Source organism: Saccopteryx bilineata, chromosome 2, assembly GCF_036850765.1.
Source record: "Saccopteryx bilineata isolate mSacBil1 chromosome 2, mSacBil1_pri_phased_curated, whole genome shotgun sequence".
Taxonomy (NCBI): Eukaryota; Metazoa; Chordata; class Mammalia; order Chiroptera; family Emballonuridae; genus Saccopteryx; species Saccopteryx bilineata.
Window position 1 is genome coordinate 266,607,736 of NC_089491.1, and position 27,791 is coordinate 266,635,526.

Consider the following 27,791-nt stretch of genomic DNA (forward strand, 5'->3'; position numbering starts at 1 on the left):
ATGGAGCAATAATGCAGCTTAAAATTTCTTCTCACAGATAAGCAAGTCGATCTTTTTTCTTTCTTAGACTGTTTTATTCCAAATTGAGGAATCGTTTGGAAATGAAAAGCTAGGGTAGTTTATTTTTTTTGATCAGTGACTGGGGCAAGGTAAAAACCTGAGTAACTGTAACTGCAGAGTTAAAAAAAAATTTATCACCTCATTCAGTCTTCTTGTTTTTAAAAATAAAAAGCCAGTTGCTGAAATGCTTTTATAAAATGATTTATTATGATAACATAATCATATGCTTATTAAAAATAGACATATAGCTTAAACAAAACAAATTTATATTTTATATACAAGCAGCTTAGAGGGAGGCATTTCAGAACTGGTGTGGTTACTTCTCAGTCATCAAGGGACCCAGTTCGCTGGCTCTTGTTCTCCATCATCTTTAGTTTATGATAAGTAACACATTGTCCATTCAAACCCTAGTCATCATGGTGGCATTCTACATAGGAAGGAAGAGGAACTATAGGAAGGCCACACCCCTCTTTTTAAAGGAAATTTCCAGGAAATTGCTTACAACACATATGGCCATGCTTAACCTCAGGGAAGCTGGGCAATGTAGCTAAGTTGGCATATTGTTATCCCCAGCAGTGTAGAGTATAAGTTTCTGTGTAGGAAGGAGCCATTTATGTTTGACTGAACAACTAATAGTGTCTGCTATGCAGAGAAAAGAATACAAATTTCTTTTTATGCTCTGTTAATTGCATTGGATAAGAAGTCATGCTGATGTCACCAATGAACTTCATTAAATAGTTCAGTGTCCAGCACAAGTATTTTCTTTTAGTTAAGGTTAGGAAATGTAAATTATTAACCAGCATTTCGGTGTTATTAGGTATGAAAATAAACTTTTTGAAAATATCATATATTTTAGATTCAGTTACCTTGGAGATGAGCAAAATGGTACTTTGGCTGTATTAAAAATAGATTTTTTTGGCCCTGGCTGGTTGGCTCAGCAGTAGAGTATTGACCTGGCGTGTGGAAGTCCTGGGTTTGATTCTGGGCCAGGGCACACAGGAGAAGCGCCCATCTGCTTCTCCACCCTTCCCCTTCTCCTTTCTCTCTCTTCCCCTCCCGCAGCTAACGCTCCATTGGAGCAAATTTGGTGGCGCTGAGGATGGCTCCCTGGTCTCACCTCAGGTGCTAGAATGGCTCTGGTTACAATGAAGCAACAGCTCAGATGGGCAGAGCATCGCCCCCTAGTGGACATCCCAGGTGGATCCCAGTTGGGCGCATGCAGGAGCTTTTCTCTCTTCCTCCCTGCTTCTCACTTAAGAAACACACACACACACACACACACACACACACACACACACACACAAAATAGATTTTATTTTTTCTTTGAGAGATTTTTTTAACATGGATTCTTCCATTAATATATAAAGTTTTTATTATCTTTGAGGTACAATTTGCATACAATAAAATGTACCTATTTTAAGGAAATAAGTACAGTTTCATGAGTCTTGACAAATGTATGTATTTGTGAAACTGCCACAACTCCAAATAACCATGCTGTTATAATAGATTCATTTTACCTTTTCTATAACTTTTTATATCTGGAATTATATAGTCTACAGTCATCTTTATCTGGCTTCATATTGTTGTTTAAGTGGGTCATTCCTTTTTATTGCTAAGTAGTAGTTTTTTGTATTGATATACTTCAATTTGCTTATCCATTTTTTATGATTATGAACTTTTGATGTACTGGTTTTTATGTGGGGCATTTGTTTTCATTTCTGTAAATGTAGGAATGCACTTGCTGAATCACGTGGGAAACTGAGGTTTCACCTTAGAAAACACTACTAAACTTTAAAAAAATGGTTGTACCATTTTCTTCCCACCAGCTACATATGAGTTTTAATTGCTATTCTAAGGTAGTGAAGTCCCACAAGTTCCTGAAACAGGATTTACCCGGCAAGCCCACTAGGGTGTGATGCTCTGCCCATCTGGGGCATTGTTCTGTGGCTCAGCAACTGAGCTGCTCTTAGTGCCTGATACAGAGGCCAAGGAGCCATCCGCAGCACCCAGGCCAACTTGCTCCAATTGAGCCATGGCTGCAGGAGGGAGAGGGGGAGAAAGAGAGATAGAAAAGTGAGAGGTGGAGGGGTAGAGAAGCAGATGGTTGCTTCTCCTCTGTGCTCTGACTGGAAATCGAATCCAGGACATCCACATACCAGGCTGATGCTCTACCACTGAACCAATCAGCCAGAGCCCATTTTCTCTTATTTCTTCCAGAAGTTTTATTATGGTACTTACTGGATTTTGGCCTGTGATTAAGTGATCCATTTTTATTTTATTTTATTTTAAAATATAATTTAATTTTTTTATTTTTTATGGTGTGAAGTGAGGGTTGAAATTTTTTCTGCATGTGTGTATCTAGTTCCAGGATCATTTGTTGAAAAGACTATGCTTTTCTCATTGAATTATCTTGATATCATGGTCAAAAATCAATTGAATGTATTGATGTCTCTGTGTATACATGGATTTATTTCTGGGGTCTGTAATTCTGTTTATTTGATATATGTCACTTATGCCAATACCATGCCATTATGACTACTGGAATTTTATAGTATGTCGTAAAATCAGGGTAAATTCTTCAGTTTCCGTTCTTTTTTAGAATTGTTTTTGGCTCTTCTAGATACTTTGCATTTCAATATACATTTTAGAATTAACCTGCCAATTTTTTAAATCCTGACGGAATTTGTTGTGATTTTGTTGAATCAGTAGATCCCATTGGGCAGAATTGACAATATAACAATTTTAGGTCTTCTAGTCTATGAATATGGTCTAGCTTCTGTTTCTTTAGATCAGGGGTCCCCAAACTATGGCCTGCAGGTTGCATGCGTTATCAGACCCCCGCCGCACTTCCGGAAGGGGCACCTCTTTCATTAGTGGTCAGTGAGAGAAGCATAGTTCCCATTGAAATACTGGTCAGTTTGTTGATTTAAATTTACTTGTTCTTTATTTTAAATATTGTATTTGTCCCCGTTTTGTTTTTTTACTTTAAAATAAGATATGTGCAGTGTGCATAGGGATTTGTTCATAGTTTTGTTTTATAGTCCGGCCCTCCAATGGTCTGAGGGACAATGAACTGGCCCCCTGTGTAAAAAGTTTGGGGACCCCTGCTTTAGATGTTTAGTTTCTCTCAACATTGTATGTACCGTAGTTTTTGGAATACAGTTTTGGAACATATATTATTTAATTTTTCCTTAGTAGTTTATATTTTTCAATGCTGTTGTAAGTGGCATTGTTTGTAAATATTATTTTGCAGTTGATTTAGAAATACAATTAAACTTTGTATATTTCTCTTATATACTACAACATTTCTAAACTCAGCTACTAGTTTTGGTAGCTTTTCTGTACAGTCATTTTATTTTTATAAGTGTACATGATGATGTCTGCAAATAAAGATGGTGTTATAGCTTCCTTTCCAATCTGTATGCTTTTTATTTCTTTTTGTTGCTTTACTGCACGAGTTAGGACCTATAGTACAAAGTTTAATAGAAATGGTAAGAGTGTACATCCACTTTGTTCCCTATTTCTTTTTACATATGTAAACAAATTTTTAATGTTCTTCAATTCTTTACCTATTGAATTTTTTTTATCCTTTTTTGTTTATAAATGATACAGTGTGATCATTTAAAAAATTCCTAAATTACCCATGAGTACTTTCCCACAGATGTTCCTTCTTTCTTCTGTTTAGCAACCAAGGCCACAGTGTAACCAAACTCACTTTGTTCAAGATTTGGCAAACAGTGTTCAATCTTCCTTCATTAATAGTTGTGTTAGCTGGAGGTTTTTGAACATTCCCTTAATCAGGTTTAGGAAGTTACCTTTAGTTCCTAGTTTGCTTAGTTTTTTACCATGAAGAGGTATTGAATTTTGTTAAATGTTTTTTCTGCATCTATTGAAATGATCATAGGTTTTGTTTTGCTAATATGGGTAATTGCATTGATGGGATTTTTGATTCAAATTACATAGACTTTTGAACTAATTCAACTAAGTTTCAGTTCCCAAGATAAACTCCATGTTAGATTTGATTTGCTAATATTATGTTATTGACTTTTATATCTATGTCATGAAGAATACTGGCATGTAGATTACTTTTTTATTAATGTCTTTGTCTTGTCTTAGTATTGTTGGTTTCCTAAAATGATTTGGGATGTAGTCCCTCTTCTGCTTTCTGAAAAAGTTTGAGAGTAGAACTGGTAGTATTTATTTTTAGGTGTTTGATAGAATTTTCCAGTGAAGCCATCTTGCCTTGGAGAATTCTTTGTAGGAAGATTTTACATTATGAATTCCATTTCTTTAATAGGTACAGAGCTATTAGATTTCTTCCTATTTTTGTGTGTGTGTGTTTAGTAACTCATAGAATTTGTCCATTTAGTCTGAGTAGTTACAATTATTGACATAAAATTGTTTATAATAATTCCATTATCCTTTCAGTGTCTTTAGGATGTGATGTAGTCCCTCATCATATTGTTCCTTATATTGCCTATTTGTCTTTTCTTTCTCTCTTGATTAACCTAGTGAGAACTTTGTCAATTTTATTGATCTTCAAAAATAACCAGACTTTCATTTTGTTGGTTTTTTCTTTTGTTAGTCTTTTATATTTCATTTATTACTTCTATGTTCTTAATATTTATTTTACTTAATTTTACATTTGGCTTAATTTACACTTTTCTAGCTCCTGAAAGAAGAATCTTGAGCAACATTTACCTTTCATATATTTTTTTTTTTTTTTTTTTCTGTATTTTTCTGAAGCCGGAAACGGGGAGAGACAGTCAGACAGACTCCCGCATGCGCCCGACCGGGATCCACCCGGCACGCCCACCAGGGGGCCACGCTCTGCCCACCAGGGGGCAATGCTCTGCCCCTCCGGGGCATCGCTCTGTTGCGACCAGAGCCACTCTAGCGCCTGGGGCAGAGGCCGAGGAGCCATCCCCAGCGCCCGGGCCATCTTTGCTCCAGTGGAGCCTCGGCTGCGGGAGGGGAAGAGAGACAGAGAGGAAGGAGAGGGGGAGGGGTGGAGAAGCAGATGGGCGCTTCTCCTGTGTGCCCTGGCCGGAAATCGAACCCAGGACTTCTGCACGCCAGGCCGACGCTCTACCACTGAGCCAACTGGCCAGGGCCTACCTTTCTTATATTTTATATTTCATAAACAGTCAATTCAAATATTTTTTTAGTTTGCCTTATAATTTTTTGGGGGGGGGTCCTACAAGTTATTTAGAAGTATTTAATTTCCAGATTTTTTTTTTTGTGTGTGGGGATGTTCTCAATATTTTGTTAATTTCAAATTTAATGTTCTTCAGAAATTTCAAATTATTATTTTATTTTATTTTTTTATTTTCCTTAAGTGAGAAGCAGGGAGGCAGAGAGAGAGAGAGACTCTCACATACGCCCTGACTAGGATCCCCCTGGCAAGCCCCATATGGCAGTGGTCCCCAACCTTTTTTGGGCCACGGACCGGTTTAATGTCAGAAAATATTTTCATGGATCAGCCTTTAGGGTGGGCCGGCTAAATGTATCACGTGACCGAGACAAGTGTCAAGAGTGAATCTTAGACGGCTGTAAAGAGGGAATCTGGTCATTTTTAAAAAATAAAACATCGTTCAGACTTAAATATAAATAAAACGGAAATAATGTAAGTTATTTATTCTTTCTCTGTGGACCAGTACCAAATGGCCCACGGACCAGTACTGGTCCGTGGCTTGGGGGTTGGGGACCACTGCCATATGGGGTGGGGTGATGCTCTGCTCATCTGGGGCCACTGCTCTGCAGTTGAGCTATTTTAGCACCCGAGGTAAGGCCATGGAGCCATCCTCAGTGCCTGGGGCCAACTTGCTTCAATGGAGCCATGGCTGCTGGAGGCAGAGAGAGATAGGAAGAGAAGGGAGAAGGGAGAAGTGGAGAGGTGGAGAAGCAGATGGTCGCTTTTCCTGTGTGAACTGACTGGGAATTGAACCTGTGACATTCATACACCTGGCTGATGCTCTTCTGCTGAGTCAACCGGCCAGGGCCAGAAATTCCAAATTTTAAAACTATGTTGATATTGTTTTATGGCCCAGCATATTGTTTCTCTTGGTGAATGTTTCATGTGCATTTGAAAAAAAAAAGTGTATTCTGTTGTTGAGTGTAATGTTTTATAAATGTCAGTTTGGTTATGTTGGTTGATAGTGTTCATGTTTTCTATATCCTTATTGATTTTCTGTCTACTTGTTCTATCAGTTGCTGAGAGGAGGCCTGTTGAAATCTCCAATTATAATTTGGGGTTTGTCAATTTCTCCTTTTAGATATATCAGTTTTTGCTTCATATATTTTGAAGCTTTGTTATTAGGTGCCTACACATTTGGGATTTATGTCATCTTGAAGAATTGACATTTTTATTTATACCAAATCATTTTGTCTTTAACCTAACTTTTCTTTATATTTAAAGTGCGTTTTTTATGGGAAGATATTGTTGGGCCTTTTAAAATTATATCCATTCTGAGAATTGATGTCTTTTAGTTATAATAGACTATTTCTATTTAGTATAATTATATTGATATGATTGGATTTAAGTCTACCCTTTTCCCTTATCTGTCTCATCTATATTTTATTCCCTTTTTTTTCCTGTTTGTTTTTGGATTATTGAAGTATTTTTTTATGATTGAACTTTATGTTCAAATTGGCTTATTAGATGTCTGTATTACTTTTTAAGGACTGGTCAAGGGTTTATAATATGAATCTTTAATTCATCACAGTTTACCTCCAAATAGTATTACATTTCTCCATTTACAGTGTAAAAATCTCAGAGCAGTATACCTTTTGTTTTTTCCTTCTGGCCTTTGTGGTATGATTATTACATATTTTTCTCCTAATTCTGGTAAACATTTCACAATACTTTACTACTTTTGCTGTAGTCAATTAGCTTTTAAAGAAATGTAAGAAATGAGAAAACATGTTTTATATTCTTTTTTGTTTTCCCTTCATCCCTTTTTTTTACATTCTGGGACCCTAACTACATATTTTTAGTTTTATATTTTGTTTTGTTTTTTAATTCATTTCTGTTCTTGTTAAGTTTGTGTTTTCAGTTACACACTTGACCATACTTACAATAGCTGTTTTAAAGTGATTTTTAATTCTCATAGTCATTTCTGTGTTTTTCTCAATGATTTTTCTTCTGGCCATGGGCCTTCTTTTACTACTTCTTTGAATGTCTGGTATTCTTTTATTGAATACTGGACATTGTGAATATTATATTGTTGGAAGTCTGGATATTATTTCTTTCCTTGAAAGAATTGAATTTTGGTTTGGCTGGCAGTTAATTTACTTGTAGATGATGATATTAATATTATTATTTTTTATTTTTGAGGTTTAATTATTAGGGTGGGTTAGAGCGGTCTTAATACTAGGCCTAATTTTCTTCTTTTGAGGCATGACTCTTCTATGGTCTCTGTTTAGTGCCCAAGGTGTTTAACAGTGTTTTTTCACTCTGATTCTTTAGAACTAGACTCGTCTCTCAGCATTGTGTGAGCTGTTAGAACAATAACTCTCTAGCCATTTTTGCCTGGCTTCATTGAATTTTGCTTGAATATGCAACTTAGTGCAGTCTCAAAAAGAACCCATTGATCTGTGGAGGTTTTTTTCTGCGTAAACTCTCCGCTCTAGTAGTGATCTGTTTTCACAAAATTCAGCTGCATCAGAGACCCTAGCTCTGTGCTTCCTGTTGTCTAATGTCTGAAAACAGTTTTATATTTTTTGTCTATTTTCCTAGTTTATGGTGGGAAGACCATTCTGGTGCTTTTGATTTATATTTTAAGTGTTGTATTTGCCCGTGTTTATCATCTTAGTTCAGAATTAGAAGACTTTCTTGTAGAACCAAGGAGTAATTGTTTCAGGCTGGGGGTCCTGAGCCTTAGGTGCATCTACTCAATTCTGGTTGTAGCATGGAAGCAGGCAAAGATAATATGTAAATAAATGGGCATAGTTGTGTACTAGTAAAACTTTACTCACCAAAATAAGTGGCCTGTCTGTGGGCCACAATTTACCAACCTCTGAGCTAGTTGACAGATACAAATAATAGTCGAGTTATGAAATCTTATGATTGGAAGGAAGAATCTTTGTGATTCATATTTCAGATTTGAAAGGAATCTTATAAATCAGTGGTTTTCAACCTTTTTACACTTGAGGACTATTGAAAATAGTATTATTTCGGGGACTGCTAAGGCAGAAATTACCCTGAGCATAAGTGAATTTGACTAAGATCATTGGGTCTATAATCTTCGTATAACATCAGGAGGTCAACTCTTACAGACTGGCAGGAAATTTCTGGTGGACTGGTATACAGTCTGTGCTTGAAAAATACTGTTAAAATCATATTGTCCAACCAACTCTTTGATGTTTGAATCCACATCTGGTATTAACCAGCTTCTCATTTCCCCCCACCCCCATATCTATGATTCTCAGGGATTTCAGTCAGGGCTTCTTCTTGAGGGAGCTCTCACTGTTGTTTTACTGATCAGTTTCTCCATTTGATTCTCTGCTACCATTTGGATCTGGGCTGAGCAAATCAGTTTCATTTTCTACACATCTGTCTTTCATATAATTGAAGACATCAGATTACTTCAGAATCTACTTAATGCTATATTAAGTTTATTCAACTGAATTCAACTGTGGCTTTATTATTTTTGCTGCCATGTTTCTTTCCTTGAAAGGATTGAATGAAGTCATTATAGCCTCTAACCAAATGCGTTGTTCAGGTTCCCTCACTTACCTAGTCCTTCATCTCTGTTCATGTGTTCCACTTCACCTAGATTCCTTTCAAAGTATGAAGCTAGGAGCTGAAAGTGTGCTATTGACTAATACTAAGTAAGATCTGTTGTGTAGGAACTAGATACTATACATTTTTTAATGTAGCTTAAGATGGCAGTAACTTTTTTTGTGGTTACTTCATATTGTTTACTTGTAATTCAAATAAAACTTCTTGAGTCCCTTTCACTCATACTTCTGTTATACACCAGTTCTCCATTTTTTTATCTTTATATTGTTAAATTAATATTAGTAAACCGAGGGCTGAAAACAAAATTACAACTGAGGGGAAAAGTTATGAAATAGCAAATATGTGTGTAAACACATGGTGTATACATACATACACATGCAGGAATACATATGTTGAAAGCATCTTTGATATACAACTTTATTGCATGGAGAGTTACCACTGCATTTCTCACAACATGAAAATAACCATGTTGATGAGAGTTTCATGAGAAAATCAATGTTCTGTTGTCCTCAGCCCCTTTGAAGAGGGAATGCCTGGCAAAACCCTTTAGATTTGGAAGAGTTTGAGCAGAACAAGGTGGGAGGGAGCTTGTAGCTGGAAGTATGTCTCTGTGCAGCTGTAGTTTTAATAGTCTAAAAAAGGAGAAAAGAAACAGACAACAGCAACATACTATTTTAACACATGGTAAATAACCTTTTGACTTTTGCAACACAATTTATGGGATACTAAGTTGTTCTTAAGCTTAGGAATTTGTCTAGAATCAGTCTGTAAAATGGTGCAGGTTCTTCACGTTAGTATGCATTAAATATATAGTATTTTGTTAACACATTTTGATTAGTTCTGTTCTATTTTTGTCTTTTCTTTTTTAAAATCAAATTTGTACTCTTACCAAATTAAAGAATCAAATAGTTCTACAAGGTCTGTAACTAATAGCATTCCCTTGTTTCTAGCCTCTATTTTACCTCCTCCAGACACACACTTTAACCCACTTTTGTTGATTATCTTGATTGTTACTTACATGTTTCTAAACACTAAAACTTACAGAATTACTTTTAGGTTTTTAAATGCTGAATTTTCCACTACTGAAGATGAGGATTTAGCTCTTTCTGCTTCTTACAAAGCAAACATACCTTTTCCATCCTTCCGTTTTACCAAAATGGCTATATAGTAATTTTTCAATATTCATTGTTAGCATTCTTTGATTATGTTTATGTATGGCTAAATCATCTAGTAAACTTTGATTACTTTTTCTTTTTGTGTTACTTGAACATGGTCATTATCTTTTTTTTTTTGACTGTTGACTTTTCTGTGTATTTTTAACTCATACCCAGACTTTTTGCCTATTGTCTGAATCTCCTTTTATGACTTTCCGATACTTCAGGTGTTTTAGCAGTTTCATCTTCTTGACAAGAGTCTTTCCTGGAGCCATCTGATCTGTCATAATCTGGATTGGTTCCCTTCTACACAGGTGCACAGTAGATAGCCTAGAATAGTGATTATTCCTGGTAATCTTAGGGATTTATTTTCTCCCTCCTGTGTTGATTGTTTTCTAAGTCTCATCTCATGGCTTCTTACTTGGTTAATTTCTTCTTTTGGTAGGGCACACGCCTCCAGTAACTTCTTGAGAAAAGGCTATTTTTTAAGACCCTGTGTATTTAAAAATGTTGTCTACTTCTACACTTGATAATGTGGATTCACTAGATATATATCAATAGTTTGGAATAGTTTTCCTTTAGAATTTTGGAGTTATTGCACCATTGCCTTCTTGCTTCTAGCATTGCAGTTGAAAAGTCAGAAATCCTTCTAATTTCTGATTCTTTATATGTGACCTCTTTTTACTATCCGGAAACTTGGGTTTGTCTGCAGTGGGTTGAAAGTTTATAATAGGCTGTTTATGGATCTCTTTTAGTCTATTGTTCTGGAAACCCAGAGAGCCCTTTCTATCTAGAAATGCACATACTTTTTTTTTTTTTCCCTGGGAAATTTTCATGAATTATTTTATCAGTCATTTCCTCTTTTTTAAAATGTATTTTCACTTTCTGAAACCATTTTTTAAAAAATTTGTTTTGGGGAGAGAGAGAGAGAGAGAGAGAGAGAGAGAGGGAAAGGAGGAAGAGAGAGAGCCCGAGAGAGAGAGAAGTATTCATATGTTGTGTGGCGACTTTCCATATGTGCCCAGACTGAGGGTTGAACTGCAACTTTGGTGTTTCAGGACAACACTCGAACTGACTGAACTAACCGGCCAGGGCCCTGAAATCTGTTGTATTTGGTTTTGAACTTCCTGGGCCAGTCCTATAATTTTATCTGCCCTCCTCTTCTATTTTTTATTTTTGTTTATTTGCTTTGCTCTCTGGGTGATTTCTAAAACTTCATCTTCCAGCCCTTCGATTGAGTTTTATCATTTCTGGCATCATTATTTAAAACTTTCCAAGAGCTCTCTTTTCATTCTCTGTTCTTTTTTGAAAAAGTGTCCTGTTCTTTTTTTAATGTTTGCACTATTTTATCTAAGAATATTAATGATGGTTTTTTAAAAAAAGTTTTCTTCTCTCAGCGTAGCCGGTTTCCTTCAGGTTACTTTTCTATTTGTTTTTGTCTCTATAGTTCCTCAGTGGTTTCCTGTAACTATTTAGTAATTCCTGCTTGTCTGTTCATGTTTAGGAATGGTGGACTAAATGCTACTTGGAAGTTCTGAGAATGTGAGTGGCGTTTCTTTACTGTGCACTTTGATCTAGGTGGGCTATTTATTTGGGGAACCTCTCGTGTCAGTATCTTGAGGTCTTTTCTCTTGAGCTGGTCAGATATCCCAGAGAAGACTCCTTTCTGGGGGATGAAAGACTGGCTGCCAGCTTTCTGGGTGCTTAGAGGGAGAGAGTGGGAGAGGGTAGTTTTTGAGCTTCGTTTTGAGATGCTCTCCTAGTGCACTGGTTTTACTCTGGTTCCCTGCCTTCAGTTATGCCTGTCTCCTAGCCCAGACACTCTGTCCTACTGGACCAGAGAATAACCTTTTTATTTTATTTTATTTTATTTTATTTTATTTTATTTTATTTTATTTTATTTTATTTTATTTTATTTTATTTTATTTTATTTTATTTTATTTTATTTTATTTTTCTGAAGCTGGAAACGAAGAGGCAGCCAGACAGACTCCTGCATGGGCCCGACCGGGATCCACCCAGCATGCCCACCAGGGGGCAATGCTCTGCCCATCTGGGGCATCGCTCTGTTGCAGCCAGAGCCATTCTAGTGCCTGAGGCGGAGGCCATGGAGCCATTCTCAGTGCCCGGGCCAACTTTGCTCCAATGGAGCCTTGGCTGAGGGAGGGGAAGAGAGAGACAGAGAGGAAGGAGAAGGGGAGGGATGGAGAAGCAGATGGGCGTTTCTCCTGTGTGCCTGGCCGGGAATCAAACCTGGGACTCCGGAACGCCAGGCCAACACTCTACCACTGAGCCAACCGGCCAGGGCAAGAATAACCTTTCTTAATGGTTGCACTATTTTATCTCTTTAAGAATATGAAATTATATGCTGGGGTAAGGATAGGCAATGAGAGGGTATCTGGTTTCTGAGTGCCATCTAAGCAGGCTTTCAACCAGTTTTCCTTATTTTATCTTTCTGCCTTTTAACCCTACTTCCTGAGTTTGAGGGGATTTTGTGTAAATTGGGTTGTCTCTGTTTTCTCTGCAGCTGGGATTCAGCTTTCTTAAGTATTCTGTGTCTTTACCACTTGAGCATCTGCTTCTTAGTTTTCAAAATCTTGAAATGTTGATGCTCTCATATCCTCTCCTATCTACTATTGTTATTTTATAATTTAAGGAAGAAAAAATCCAAGAAACCAAACTTCTTTACTGATGGTTTTTAGAGGGATTTAAGTGATAGCAAAAGCAGATGTGTGTGTTTACTCTGCTGTCTTTACCTGGAGCTGCTGAGTTATGTTTTAACAGAACTTTTCTATTATCCTGACTTTCCCTCCCTCCTGTGAATTAAGTTGAGAGGTGACTTAATATGTTTATTGTATGTTTTCTCTGATCTACTAAAGCTATAACCCTACCATAGGAGGAAGTGAGGTGGACTTTCTTAGTATACTCAAGTTAGACCCAAATGATCACATCTGCCTTTTCTACACACCATCCTAGAATCCTGCCCAGGATTGACATTAAGCTAATCGCTCTGTAGTTTGAGAAATCTTTCAGCTTTCTTGAAAATTCAGATGTCTTCTGGTAAGCCTATTCCTGCTGACCATTCTAAGGTATCTAATAAGGATTCAGTCTCATTTACAAGTTACCTTTGTGAGTGGGATGTAATTAGCCTGGGACAGGAGATTTGAACTCATTATAGTATCTAGGTCAACTATATCACTTTACCAGTTAGGAAGCTGAGGTGCCCTGAGATGGAATAGATTTCCTAATATTATATAGGTAAGTGGTTGAAAAAGCAGGACTTTAATCTAGATTGCCTGACCTCCAGCCAGTGTTCTTCCCATGGTGCTTGCTATACCTGGATTCATTGTTATTAAGGCCTTTTAGTTTGACTCTGTTCTCTGATCTCTGAATACAGTTTTAACTCTGGAGAGCCACATTGCAAGTATAGTATATATAGGCTCTTGGTCATCAGGGATCTGATTGCAGTGGTCAGTGCAAATAAATGACCTCTGTTGGGAGAATTTATCAGCCTATTTCCTAAGTGTAGTACCTAAAGAAGAGGACATTAAGAATCAATATAAAATTTCTTTAAATATACTTATTCTGTTAGAAAGTGCACTTATCCTGATTCTGTTTTAATTTATTTAATTCGAACCATTCTGAGCTGACTGCAGTGACTTCTCTTTAGGCCAGGAGATTCTCTGCCAGTTCAGTTTAATTTTCTGAAGACCTTTACTACCTAACCTGTATGACAAATAGCAGACATTGCTGAGGAAGCTTCCTTCTGGTCTCGCTATTAGAATAAAATCTTGGCTTGTTATACATATCCTCTAAGAATTAGGTTGTGTAGATACAGTCTTAAAGTGGTAACATGTAAAAGAAGGCATATAATTATCTCAGTGAAATAAAAATATCTGTTCTATTCATGGGATGGTGTGTGGGCACCCTTATACTAGTTTTCTTAATACCTCAGGAAGACTAAAGAAAGATTTATGAACTTTCTTAAATTAGAAAATATGGACATGAGCTCTTGTCATTGCTAAATTGAGTTGATGACAGTTTCTTTGTACTATTTTATAATCCTCTAGAGCTAATTTTTACCGTTAGCCCTATGAAGCAGCATGGCAAGATGGAAAGAATTTATGCTTTAAATTCAGTTATATTTGAGATGTGCCATTTGCTACTTGTGTGGTTATGGGAGAATTATTTAACCTTTCTGAGTCCTAATATTTTTAGTCGTCTATGAAGTTTAGAAATTATATGTGAAGACCCTACTATGGTGCCTCATATTAGAAATTATTTGTGAAGACTGTCATATGGTGCCTAGAATTAAGTTGTTGATGAATAAATGATAATGGTAATATTCATTTTATATGTGCGTACTTTTTTTTTGTCTATAAGTACCATGTAATTTTAAACATATATTATGGATTGTTCAATTTTAACAATGAGAAATATTGCACTTTTGGGATAATTTGCATCTAGAAATATTTTAGAGGGTTGCTTTATAATTTTGAAATTATTAAAGAATTTTTTTTGGAGATATACATTTGTCAGAAATTGGGTCAACAGAACTTGAATTGATTTTACATGTAAATGTAATCTTAGTATATGAGGACATATTTAGTGTAATTAAATGTACACATCCGTGCTAACAATTTTTTTCTTGGACAGTTTTAGTAGAACAGAGTTGTCTTTCCTCTATCAACATTAAAGGCTAAGTCTTCAAACATTCATTTTATATCCAGTTACCTCTTGAATGCCTCAGGCTTGAATGGCGGTTTATTGTTACCTTTTCCAATGAACACTAGTATAATGATACTTAATTTTAGCTTTAAGGTAAAGGAACTAAACTGTTTTAAAATAATTGGACATTTTCTATTACTTTGACTGAATTAGTTATTAAATGGTTAAGTTTGTAGCCTTGCTGTTATGTCACTTATAAGAGTGTCATCTCACTTGCTAAAACAATTCCATAAAGGATATAGAGCAGGTGGCAGCGGCTTTCCTTTACCACTGAGACCATAGAAGCACTGGTGGGAAGTCAGTGGAAGTGCTAGGATTAGGAAAACATTCTCCTGAGTCAAAGCCAAATACTTTGTTGAACCTGCCGGATATTACAGGTGAAAGTATTCTAGTGGATACATTTCTTTTCATAGATTTTCTTGGGAACTGACTCACCTGATGTTTAAATCTCTGATATATCTTAATTTTCTGACCTTTTGAATATGGAAGAAGTATTAGTAATTCATATTTATTGGTATCATTTTATTTCCCTTCTTTCCATTTCCCTTTCCCCCCAATCCTTAGGCACAGAATGCTAACCTGGACTATAAGAAGAGTTCATCTTTTACTTAACTTTTTTTAAAAATTGATTTTAGAGAGACAGAGAGGAAAGGAGGGAGGAGGAGTGAGAGAGAGAACTAGAGCGAGAGCACAGCATTCACTTGTTGTTCCCACTTAGTTGTGCATTCATTAGTTGCTTCCTGTGTGTGTGTCCTGATGGGGGATCGAACCCTCTGAGATGACACTCTAACCAACTGAGTTAACCAGCCAGGGCCTACTTAACTTTTCTGGTTTCTGCTTCCCCTTTTTAGTCTTTTTATTTAGTTTCCTTTTTGCCATTTACTTCAAAGTTGATGCTAGGCTTTTTGATTAAAGCACACATAGCTTTTATTTGAAGAAACAAAGGAACTTGTATGGCAGAAAAACATACAAAGAAAATGAATAGACAAGTCAAAGGACAGTAGTTCTCCTACTAGTACTACTACTACTAGTAATGATAATAGAATCATTTATATTTTTTGCTGTTTACCAGGTACTGTCCCCAGGACATTTATATGTATATTAACTCATTTAATCAACTCTGTAAATACTGTTACCCTCATTTTACTAGTGAGGTAACTGAGAGACAAAGGTTAAGTAATTTGCTGGGTACATGCTAGTTACAGCTATGCTAGTACAAGGATTCCTTGGATTACTATAATCTCAGCATACGATGTTTCACGTTTACGACGCTGTTAGCGTTGCACTTACGGACTATGTGGTTGAACTAGTTTTGTGTTGTGGAAGAATACAGAGTAACAGTGTATGAATGAGGGAGTTGGTATTCCCCATTATCTATGCCATTTTGGAGTGTTAAAAGCACAGGTGTTCCATTTGTGTTAGGTCAGGGTGTGTTTCAACTTACACCAAAGTTCGGGTTGCATCACTGTTATAGGAACAGAACTGTGTCGTAACCGGAGGACCCCTTGTAAGTACAGAGCTGGGATTCAAACCTTGGAAGACTGGCACAAAGTTATGCTTTTGATCAAATAACTGATAATGATTTCTTCTAAGCAGAACAAGAACTACGAATTAGTACAAGGCTATATCATTTTATTAAATTGGCAGGTATTTTAAAAGATACACAAGTAGGGAAGAGGTTATTTGTATTGGTGGGAGTAATAATCGAAATGCAGTATGGTAGTCTGAGACTTAAAATATTCATGATTATTGACTAGTAATTCTGCATCAAGCCATCTCAAGGAAATAATCAGGATGTTCACCAATTATAAGAATTATAATAGTGAAAAAAATGAAAGATTGTCTAGTTATGGAATAAATTATGGTTTTTTTCCAAACAGTGAATAGACTATTGTGTAAACATTAAAATTGTTTTTGAAGAATAATTAGTGGTTTATAGAAATATTTATAAGTGAAAGAGCAGGTTATAAAATGATGAAATACAGTCCAAATTTAAAAATGTATGTGTACAAAAACTCAGAAAGAACATAATAAAATACGATTATTTTTAATATGATTATGGAAAATTATTATTTCTGGTATGATTGAGGTTTGTTTTTTATTTATATTATTCATTTTATTTATGAGCTTTTTGGCATTGGCCATGTAGTTGTAATCAGAGGAAACCAAGTGGCATAAATAAATGCCTAAATGATGCCAATACCAACTTTTACTAAACATTCATTAAAGGTTAGATTTGCATGTCTCATAGTGTAAAAGGATAGGTTTCTGAACTTCAGATTGTTTTAGTTTGTCTGTTATTATTTTTGGAACCATACTTTTTGAGGATCAAAGGAAATTGAAATTTTTCTTAAATGCGTTTATTACAGTGATCGATTAAATTTGTTTCGGTTATGTTAGTAAAGGAAATGGTTATTTTTCTACCCTTGGTACTTATCTTCTGAGTAACAGCTTGTTGACGAAAATTATTGACTTGGTGGTGGTGGTGGATCGGGAGTGGGAGTGGGAAAATGAGTAAGAATTGGTTGCAAGGGGCACATGGACTGTTTGAACAGAATAATATTACGAATCAATTTTACTGTCAGATTTGATTACATAGTTGTCGTTTATAGCCTATTAAATAAGGAATTCAGCTGTCATTTGTTTTGAAACATCTTTGACATTTATTCCCTTAAACCTAAAATTTAAGAACTTTTAAAAACAAATATATATAACAGAAGAAAGATACAGGTTCTGCTCCCTGCTGGTTTAAGGTTCCTATGTTTTAAAATATGTTTAAAAAATGAAAGACCAAACTACATTAGGGAATTGTTAGAGAAACAAAGCTTTTCTCTGTGATGCATGTTAAATAACCTAAATAAATTGTTGATAACTTTGCATCAGTTGTGTTAGCAGCTTATTTGTTCATAATGAAGCACTGTGATACTGTACTCAAACTGTGTCCTTGACTTAAAAGTATTTGAACTGTAGTTTCTGGATGGGAAAAAATTGAGGAAATTCTTAGAAATCAAAACTACTGTAATTGTCTTTTTGCAGGCTGAACTCACAGGAATCAAATGGCGTAGGTACAATTTCGGAGGGCATGGGGACTGCGGACCCATCATTTCAGCCCCTGCCCAAGATGACCCAATCCTGTTAAGTTTCATCCGCTGTCTGCAAGCCAACTTGCTGTGTGTATGGCGTCGTGATGTCAAACCAGATTGCAAAGAGTTATGGATATTCTGGTGGGGAGACGAACCCAACCTTGTGGGCGTAATACATCATGAACTGCAGGGTAAGGTTTTTGTTTTTTCTTAAAAATTAATACCATCATATCTTTTTAAAACAGTGGTAAATTCCAAAGAAGTTATTAAGACTTGGTAAGAAGAAAAATTCAGGTGTTTAACAGGTGTGTCTCTTAAAGAAACATCCTTATTCTCAACCCTTTTGTTCCAAACCCCCCTTTCAAATTCTCATCCTCTTCCAGTCTTGTTGGGAATCAGAACCTTGTGAGCCACTATTATTAAAGGAGAGTATTGTGTCTTTTGGATGTGTTGAGTTGGGAATGAGGCAAAGTTTCACTGTTTTAAAATGATGGTAATTAGCAAGTCTGAAGTGGACAGAGTTGTGTTTTCTTGGGCTATGGCTGTTGTGGTTCATTGCCAGCAGAACTCTGGTGGAAAATTGTAAAATGATAATAGAAACTTAATATAAGCTCTGGCCAGGTAGCTCAGGTAGCTTAGTTGGGTAGAGCATTGTCCCGATGTGCCAAGGTTGTGCGTTCAGTCCCTTGTCAGGGCACATACAAGAATCAAGCAATGAAGGCTTAAGTAAGTGGAACAACAAATCGAAATCTCTGTCTCTCCGTCTGTCCCTCTCTCTTCTTTCTCCCTTCTCTCTCCTGTTCCCCCCTCCTCCCCCTCTTTCTGTCCCTCCCTCTCCACATCTTTTCTCTCTAAAATTAAACAGTTAGTAAAGAAACTTTGTGCACTCCTGTTGGATAAAAGTAGGAGATGACATTGGCTAGTATTTTGAAGAAGGATTAAGTATATAGCACAAATTTTCCTTTGTTTTGTTCCTGTGTTTTATTTAATTAGGTGATTTCAGGAAATGTTTGTTCCAGTGTTGCCTGATTTTTAACTTCAGACAGATTATATCTGATACCTAGAAATTTTGAATAAATATAAAGTTTCATATACTAAACTCTACCTTTTATATCTACTACAGATATAACTAGAGGCAAATTTATCAACAGTTTTGCATTTTTGATAAAACTTTTTGCCTCTTTTCCTAAATGCTTCCCTCTGGTATTGCTAATCTGGTCTGATTATTTCTGACCTTTAGTTGGGGGCAGGGTATTAACTCTCTTTAACTTGGTCTCCTAGAGCTACCTTTTATGTCCAGACTACTCTATATTTTGTAATTTGTGGTTGAAAATTTTCAGATAGTGTTTGTAATGATTTGTTAGTTAATATGTTTAATTTTTTTTAAAGGAGTAAAACTAACTTTAATGATTTTTGAGACTCTATCCTAAAGCTTCTAAATTTGCCTAAAGGATTTCCTGCTAATTTTTCCTTGACCCCTTCTAGCTTTCTGTGCAGCCATTTTTATCTGTGATAACTCCTGCCACAACAGCCAGAGGGCAGTACACCACAGAGACTAATTGACCTTATGGTTTAATTTATGGTCCATTTGTCTATTCATGTCAAACCTTTCTCCCCATATTTTTAGAGTATTTGGTTTGTAAATATAAGAACCTATTTTGGATAAATTACTAACTTAGATGGTTAATCATCAGAATCTCAGAACTTATGTACTTCTTAGAGCTTATTTCATGTAGTTGGCAGTGAGCTCAGGTAAAATTACCTTTTAAAACGGTCTGGATTCCATTGATCACAATTTTTAAAATAAGGTACCACCTAGAAGATAGTTCTAACATTTGTATTTGTTCATTGAAGTGTCAAAACATATATTTCAGTTTAAAAAAATTTTACACATGTAGCAGAGTAATACAGCATTTGTTTACTATAGTATTTTTGTCTTTCTTTTTCATGATTGTTTTCTGACTCTTAATCTCCTTTCATTTCTCCACTCCACATTGATCTTTTGTGTTTTAACTTTTTGGTTTGTTTTTTTGTCAGGAGCACAAATTACCGTTTTATAGTGGTGATGAAACCAAACCTAACTGTTAATTAGGCTTATTTTGTTGATGTATAAAGTTATTTATTTATACCAAGAAAGCATATGATCACGGTTCTTAGAAATAAGTTACTATATTATTTCTCATGGACTTTATTTCTGAATTAACAAAAAGATTTTGGCTATTTTAAGTTATTTATAGTTGTCTTAGGTTGCATATGTAGATTCACTAATGTAGTTACTTTTGGTGTAAAGAATTAAGCAAAGATTACCTTCTTTTAAAATTGCTTTTATAAATTACAGAAGTAGTACATTTTAATTAGAAAATTAGGAAAACAACTGCCAAATGAAAGGAACAAAGAAACAAAAACTCCGACTCTGATGTCTACACCAGTTTTAATAGTTGGTGTTTTTATGTTTAATTGAAATTGGTATCATACTGTTTTGTAACTCACTCCTTTTCTTTAACAGTATATTGTGAATGTTTTCTCATGAGAATAATTTATTTTTCTTTTCTTTCCTATTGAGTCCCAAAAACTGTGTAGACTGTTTATTTCTTTGTGAGCTACCAGGAAAATATTCCAGTGACGGAACAGTCATAACTTTGTTAAGTACACTTATTCTTTTTAATGTTGAATTTGTGAAGGTTATTAGATTGAAACCTCTGGAGCATCCAGTTTTATAGATGGAAGTGGTTAAAAAAGGAATTTCAAATGGTCAGCCTACTATTAGAAATTATTTGAAACTTAATTAGAAAAATGAACAGCATAAAGACAACTTTGTTTAAAGTGAGGGAGAATATGACAGGTAGAGCAATCATGGAAAAGTGAAGGCTGCAAAGGTAATATTTTAATTGCTATTCATAAAATTGGGAGTTTTTGGTATCTGTTTCAGTCTCTACTAATATATGTAAGAGTCATTTTATTTTGGGTAAAATAACTTTTAGCAGAACTCTGTTAACATTAAGCAAGATGGTACCATTGTATTTTTAAGTTTCTTTTTTATAGGGGTATTTTACTTTTTCTTAAAATGTGTTTTGGCTATATCATTAGGCATTTCACTTTGTCTTTACAGTGTGCTCAAAATAGGACAGTAAAATATAATACTAAAGCAATCATCTTAAATTTAAATGTATAAAGTATCTCTATAGAGAACAATCCTAGAATACACATTTGCATTGGTTTTAATATTAGACTTTTTGTTTAAATGCTTGAAATGCCTCTGAAATAGTTTGAGAGAAGGTTAAAACACATTGATAACCTGTACCTGTCACTTACTGCTGTTTATATTGTATGCATAGTGATACATGGTTGGGCTTGAATCCTTGCTACCTGTGTATTCTTGGCTAAGTTATTTAATTTAGCAGTGCCTCAGTTTCTTCACTATAAATTGGGTTAATAAGGATACAAAAGTTAAAGTACTTAGACTGGCACAGAGAACAGTTAACCAATAATTGTAACTATTATTGAAAGTACTACTACTCATACATCAAAATTAAAACATTTTGGTATTTTTTAAACAATTGGTCTGTTTTGTCTGTATAACAGTGTTTGGTAATGTTCATCAAATACTGATTTTTAAAATATACTTTTAGGCTGAAGTACTCATATTTTTGAGTTTGAGTTTTAATGTTTGTGTGAAATAACTGGGAATAATAAAATGTTAGAGCACTGAAGATAACCCTGCTCTTATGAACTTTGTCTAGACTTAGACTGTAAACAAAGTTTAATAACAAATGTTAAGTTGTGTTACAAGAGGTCAGAATTTAAGATTTAACTCTCCAGGATTTTCTGTAAGGTAGATTTGTAACTTTACTGACTTCTGCAAGTGGTGATGTTGAAGCAGGACACTGGCTGAACATTAAATACATGTATGTGTCCTTTCTTGTGTCGTACGTGGGTTCAGTTATAGGGGTTTGATATAATCTCTACCCTTGAAAAGTTTATAGTCTAAAAATGGTGTAAGAGAAGCACACAAATATCTATAATGTAGAGAATACTACTTTTAAGTCTATCAGATAAATATAGTAGATTAACTACTTTCTAAATGAGCAGACATTAAGTTCCATAAACTTCTAACTAGAACTGTGTGAGTCTTAGTGCCAAGGTTGAGAACCTTCTTGGTTTCTGGTTTGTCTATTTAACCTGTTAGGCAAGAGCTGTGATAAATCCTAGGTAGGTAAGATCAGTGCTTTAAGGAGCTCATAGTTTTATTGGGATAGCTAAATGAATCCTTAATTATGATACAATGCAGTAAGCTACATGATTAAGTTATGGGATCCTGTGTAACCATGGGATTCAGCCTAAGGGCAAGAGGACAGGAAGAGGACTGGGAAGCAGTGAGGGAAGGGCAGGAAGAGCAGGTTTGCTCAGAGCTTGGGGCACGACTGAAATAATCAGGGAGACTGAAAGCCTGGGAAGGGAAGCATAGTGTGGAGTATACTGAAGCAAGTGTGAGGAATTTGGGTTTAATTTGATACGTTTTGAGGAATTGTACGTTTCTGATCAGAAAAATAGAGAATTAGGATAATTATAAATAAGATGACTATGAGCAGGAAGACCTTAGTATTGTAATAAATTATTTTTTTACTAACTTAAGCTGTGAATTTAAACTTTCTGTTTAGTTTAGGATATAGATTTATTTAAATGAAAAAATACCAATGATTATATACTAAACTTTATATTAATAGTTTTGGCCAATTTTGTTTTAACTTTGCTCTTCTTTCTTGACTAAATTCTTTCTCACATTTTCAGTTTGAATTTTAGAGATTAATGTAGTATGCTGAATTGATTTCTTCTAATCAGTGAAGCAAAATAATTTTCTAAACACAATCTTCTGGCTATTTCATTGCCTATTAATCAGTGATAGGAAAGATATGCAGTCCTGAAACCCCAAAATGTTACAAAGCACAAACAAGAACAGACTTCTTGGGACTGGGTTACCACTTTAAATCATTAGGAGTCCCCAGTCCGCCTGACCAGGCAGTGGTGCAGTGGATAGAGCACGGACTGGGATGTGGAGGACCCAGGTTTGAAACACCAAGGTCACCAGCTTGAGCGTGGGCTCATCTGGTTTGAGCAAGGCTCACCAGCTTGAACCCAAGATCGTTGGCTTGAGCAAAGGGTAGCCCCCTGGTCAAGGCACATGTGAGAAAGCAATCAGTTAACAAGGTGCCACAACAAAGTATCAATGCTTCTCATCTCTCTCCCTTCCTGTCTGTCCCTATCTATCCCCCTCTCCGTCTGCCTCTTTCTTTCTCTCTCTCTCTCTCTCTCTCTCTCTCTCTCTCCCCCCCCCCCAGTCCGGAAGAAGTATCATATAGAGCAGGGCTCCCCAAACTTTTTACACAGTGGGCCAGTTCACTGTCCCTCAAACCATTGGAGGGCCAGACTATAAAAAAAACTATGAACAAATCCCTATGCACACTGCACATATCTTATTTTAAAGTAAAAAAACAAAACAAAACAAAACAGGAACAAATACAATATTTAAAATAAAGAACAAAATAAATAAATAAATAAATAAATAAATAAATAAATAAAATAAAAAACAAGTAAATTTAAATCAACAAACTGACCAGTATTTCAATGGGAACTATGGGCCTGCTTTTGGCTAATAATGAGATGGTCAATGTGCTCCTCTCACTGACCACCAATGAAAGAGGTGCCCCTTCCAGAAGTGTGGCAGGGGCCGGATAAATGGCCTCAGGGGGCCACAGTTTGGGGACCCCTGATATAGAGTCTAGTATATACTTAATAATGAATGTTGAATGAATGAATGAATGAAACCTTTCTTATGTGGTTCTAACAGAACATACCTCTCAGAAGGTTGACTTACAGATATACTTAAAAATTTAAATAATGTGAAGATACTGAAATCTAGTTAAAATTGGCATTATTGCACAGTTTTTAATTCCCAAGGAGGTGTGGATATATATTTTATTTTGTGTTACGTTGTCTAAAGAAATTTAGCTGTTAATGTTCACTGTTTTATTTTAAAATTTAATTTATATGTGCTATCCCTTTTCATTTTGATTAAGACAAATTAAAATATAATGGGAAGACTCTGCCTCTAAAAAAAAGGTTGTCTAGTTATTAGTATTAAGAGTCTTAGGAATTGGCTTTACTGTCAGTGTAGGGACAGAATGGCAGTTGTTACTCTTTGTTGTTATATTGAGAGTTGTAAAGTATTGCATTTTTCCATTTTCCAGAGTGCTGTCATCTGTGCTGGGAGGTGTGGGCCATTGCAGAAACCACATTAGACAATATAGAGGAAAAATGGATCTGGTTTTCTGACTGTGACCAGTTTAAGATGCTCTAATACTATTGCTTATTCCACTGAACTGTGTGGCAGCTTCTGGAAGGAGATGTGGGCATTTTGTAGGGATGGAAGAGGGCTGAGAGAAGAGAGTGCAGAGCCAGTTTGCTAATGTTACAATCTGTATATGTAGATTATAATATATAATCTCAAATGATAGGATTGATGTAACCTTTGTTTAGATTATCTCGAAGAACTCCCTCTCCTTATTTTGAAAAATATTTTTATGCATCTATACATTTGCCTTTTTTTCTGTCTAAACCATTTGAATATAATTTCCAGATTTCATAAACCATGCACTGAATACGTGAGCATGTAACCTTAGGAGAAGGTGGGACATTTTCCTACATAACCATTACATTATCATCATACTCAGGAAATTTAACAGTGATATAATAAAGTTATATTTAGTCTGTATTCATATTTTTTTAAGATTTTATTTTTATTCATTTTAGTGAGAGGAGAGAGAGAGAAAGAAAGGGAGAGAAGGGGGGTGGAATAGGAAGCAACAACTCCTTTGACCAGGCAAGCCTGGGGTTTGAACCATTGACCTCAGTGATCTCAACATTCCAAGTTGATGCTTTTTCTGTGCCACCACCGGTCAGGCTCAGATTTTTTTCAGTTGTCCTTATCTTGCCTGTTATAGCTTACTTGGGAAGTCAAAGGTGACATGTTGCACTTAGTTACCTTGTCTCACCAGTCCCCTTACTATAGCATATTTTCCAGGTTGTCTTTTTTTGTACGTCCTTCAGCAATGTTGGTGTTATTTGAAGGGAGCGGTTGGCCTATCAAATGTTCCATATTCTGAATTTGTCTTAACTGTTTTCTCATGATTAGATTCAAATTAAATATTTTTGGCAAGAATATTATGTAGGTGATATGTACTTTCTGTCACATCACATGAGAGGCACATGTCATGCTAATTTGTCCCAATATTGATCCTACTAAGTTTGATTACTTGGTTAAGGTATTATCTGCCAGGTTTTCCCAGTGTATACATACCCTTTTATAGTGATTAAGTAAATTTTGGGTGAAATTTTTGGGACTATGTGAATACTCTTTCTCCCTCAACAAGTTTTCACTCTGGCATGAGGAAAAACCTAACTTTGAGCTTATTTGAAGACAACAGAAAATGTCTTGAACATCTGCTTTTATAAAAGCAATTAAAAGGTCAAATGAAGACTACATTCTTAAATCAAGAAAGTAGGGGAGCAGAGGAGAGGAGAATGGAAGAAAATATTGTAGATCCAGCGAAGATGAATTTTGATAGCAAAGTCAAACTCTCAGAATGAGTAACCTCTTAATGCTTAGCATACAGGAAAGAGAGATGTTGACACTGAAATTTGTAAAAATTATAGACAAGTATATAGGAATATACTACTGTATATCTTAGTATAGTCTGAATTTTTAGTTGATTTCTGGTATTTCTAGTTATCTTCGACTAAATGAAATAATTTTAATTAACATTGGATGAGCATTTATTCTCAATTGAAATGAAAATAATTGTTCTGTGAAAGTAATGACCCTTTTACATATACAATTAACAGAAGTGAAATTATCTCTAGGTAAGATATTGAGTTTGAAAATGCCTTCTAAAGAGAAAAATCTTTGGCTCAGCGGTAGAGCGTCGGCCTAGCGTGCGGAGGACCTGGGTTCGATTCCCGGCCAGGGCACACAGGAGAAGCGCCCATTTGCTTCTCCACCCCTCCGCCGCGCTTTCCTCTCTGTCTCTCTCTTCCCCTCCCGCAGCCAAGGCTCCATTGGAGCAAAGATGGCCCGGGCCCTGGGGATGGCTCTGTGGCCTCTGCCCCAGGCGCTAGAGTGGCTCTGGTCGCAACATGGCGACGCCCAGGATGGGCAGAGCATCGCCCCCTGGTGGGCAGAGCTTCGCCCCTGGTGGGCGTGCCGGGTGGATCCCGGTCGGGCGCATGCGGGAGTCTGTCTGACTGTCTCTCCCTGTTTCCAGCTTCAGAAAAATGGAAAAAAAAAAAAAAAAAGAGAAAAATCTGATCCCTAACTTTCCACCCTGATTTTATGTTTTTTTTTTTCATTATTGGTGGTCAATTTGTGATTTATTGAAATTAATCTCTGACCAAATTGGAAAATAATTTTTTTACATTAGATTAATTCATTCTTCAAGTATAAAATTCTGCTGATTTAAAAACCAGGTGAATTATAGCACTTTACAGCATCCAGAGTTGTAGTATTTTATATATCAGCATTTACATGATGTTATTTTACATGGTGTTAATAATTTTTGAGATTGTTAGCACCATGCTTTACTTTACTTTAACTTTCATATTTGTTACTTTTACTTTAACTTTCATATTTGTTACTTTGGGTAATAATAGAATTTGCATTTTACGAGAAACAAGCGCTTACTTACAGGGTAAATGTGCCCATTGGTAAATGGTAGATAGTTTAAAATAGTTTATAAAGTAAATATTCCTTGTTTTTACTGAGATCTAAATCATTCAAGTTTTGATATAAAATTTCTGACTTTTATAGCAACGACGATGCTATGTTGTGTTTCTCATGTTTAGTTTGAAAGAACTAGTTTGCTAAAGCTAGAAGAATAGTGTGATCATTCTCCAAATGATTGTAATGCATGTTCACTGAGATATTAGATTTAGTAGAAAATTATAAATTATATCCTTAAAGGGGAAAATTAAATACTTATTAAGATTTTGGTAAGCAATAAATTTATATGTACAATTATGCTAAGATCATAATGACTTCAGAATTCTTTCATATGAAGAATAGGAAAAGATCTAATGGATTATTATTAACTAAAGTCACCTCAATAAATTCAATAAAAAATATCTAGAAAAAGATCTAATGGATTAGATGGAATTATTAAGCTAAATGTGCTTGACATCAAGAGAACAAGCTAAAATCTAACTTTTGAATGTAAATAAAATCGATGTGTTACCACAGGCAACTTACTGAACCATGTAATGGTTCAGCTTTTTCTATGAAAAATGAGACATTTATACTGAGATTGTAGTGAAATAGCAAGTAAAAAGGCTTATGTTCTAATGAAATGAAAATTAAACAGTTGGTAAAAAATTATAATTTGAAGATTGTTGCTTTAGGGAAGAGTTAAATTTAATCAGTTGATTGGTGGAGGAGATTTATGTTTTGGTAAGTATAGTCATTATGATCCAGTGTTTTTTTCATTGATATAGAGTCACCTACTTGTATAAAGTAAACCTGAGTAAAAACCCCAGTAGTGGAGCACTTAGTGTTGAAAATAAACCTAAAATTAGGTAATCTGTTATTTGGTGTAACACAGTTTTTTTTTTTTTTTTCTTTCATTGATATGTAAATAAATACAGGTATTTTAGTTTAGCAATTTTAAAGATAGCCTGTTCGATTCTTCCTTTCTTTGTATATTTTTTATTTCAAAATTTTGTTCTTTAATTGATAACTTTAAGATTTAGTAGAGATTCTTGTATATGGAGGGTGGTGTAAAGATTTCTTTGCCCAGTAAGACTATTTCTTTGTTTTATCTCATTCAGGGAGGTTGATGTAAGAATCTGAATGTAGTTAATTGGAGAAAATGTCTAGGTATTAGTACAATTTAAGGACTTAATTAGTTCAAGAAAATACATTTTTGAATATTAAAATTGAATGTTGTAGAGATACAAAATTACATACACAGAGAAAAATA

At 35.4% G+C, this 27,791-nt stretch overlaps 1 protein-coding gene across 2 annotated transcripts in view; it reads left to right on the top strand.

The window, feature by feature from the left end:
• Positions 1-27,791, top strand: part of MED13L (mediator complex subunit 13L) — a 280,583-nt gene that overhangs the window by 19,688 nt on the left and 233,104 nt on the right. For both annotated transcript variants that reach the window (XM_066260496.1, XM_066260495.1), the window contains exon 2: positions 17,720-17,957. In XM_066260496.1, the coding sequence (XP_066116593.1) occupies positions 17,720-17,957 (238 nt within the window). The remainder of the gene's footprint in view (positions 1-17,719; positions 17,958-27,791) is intronic.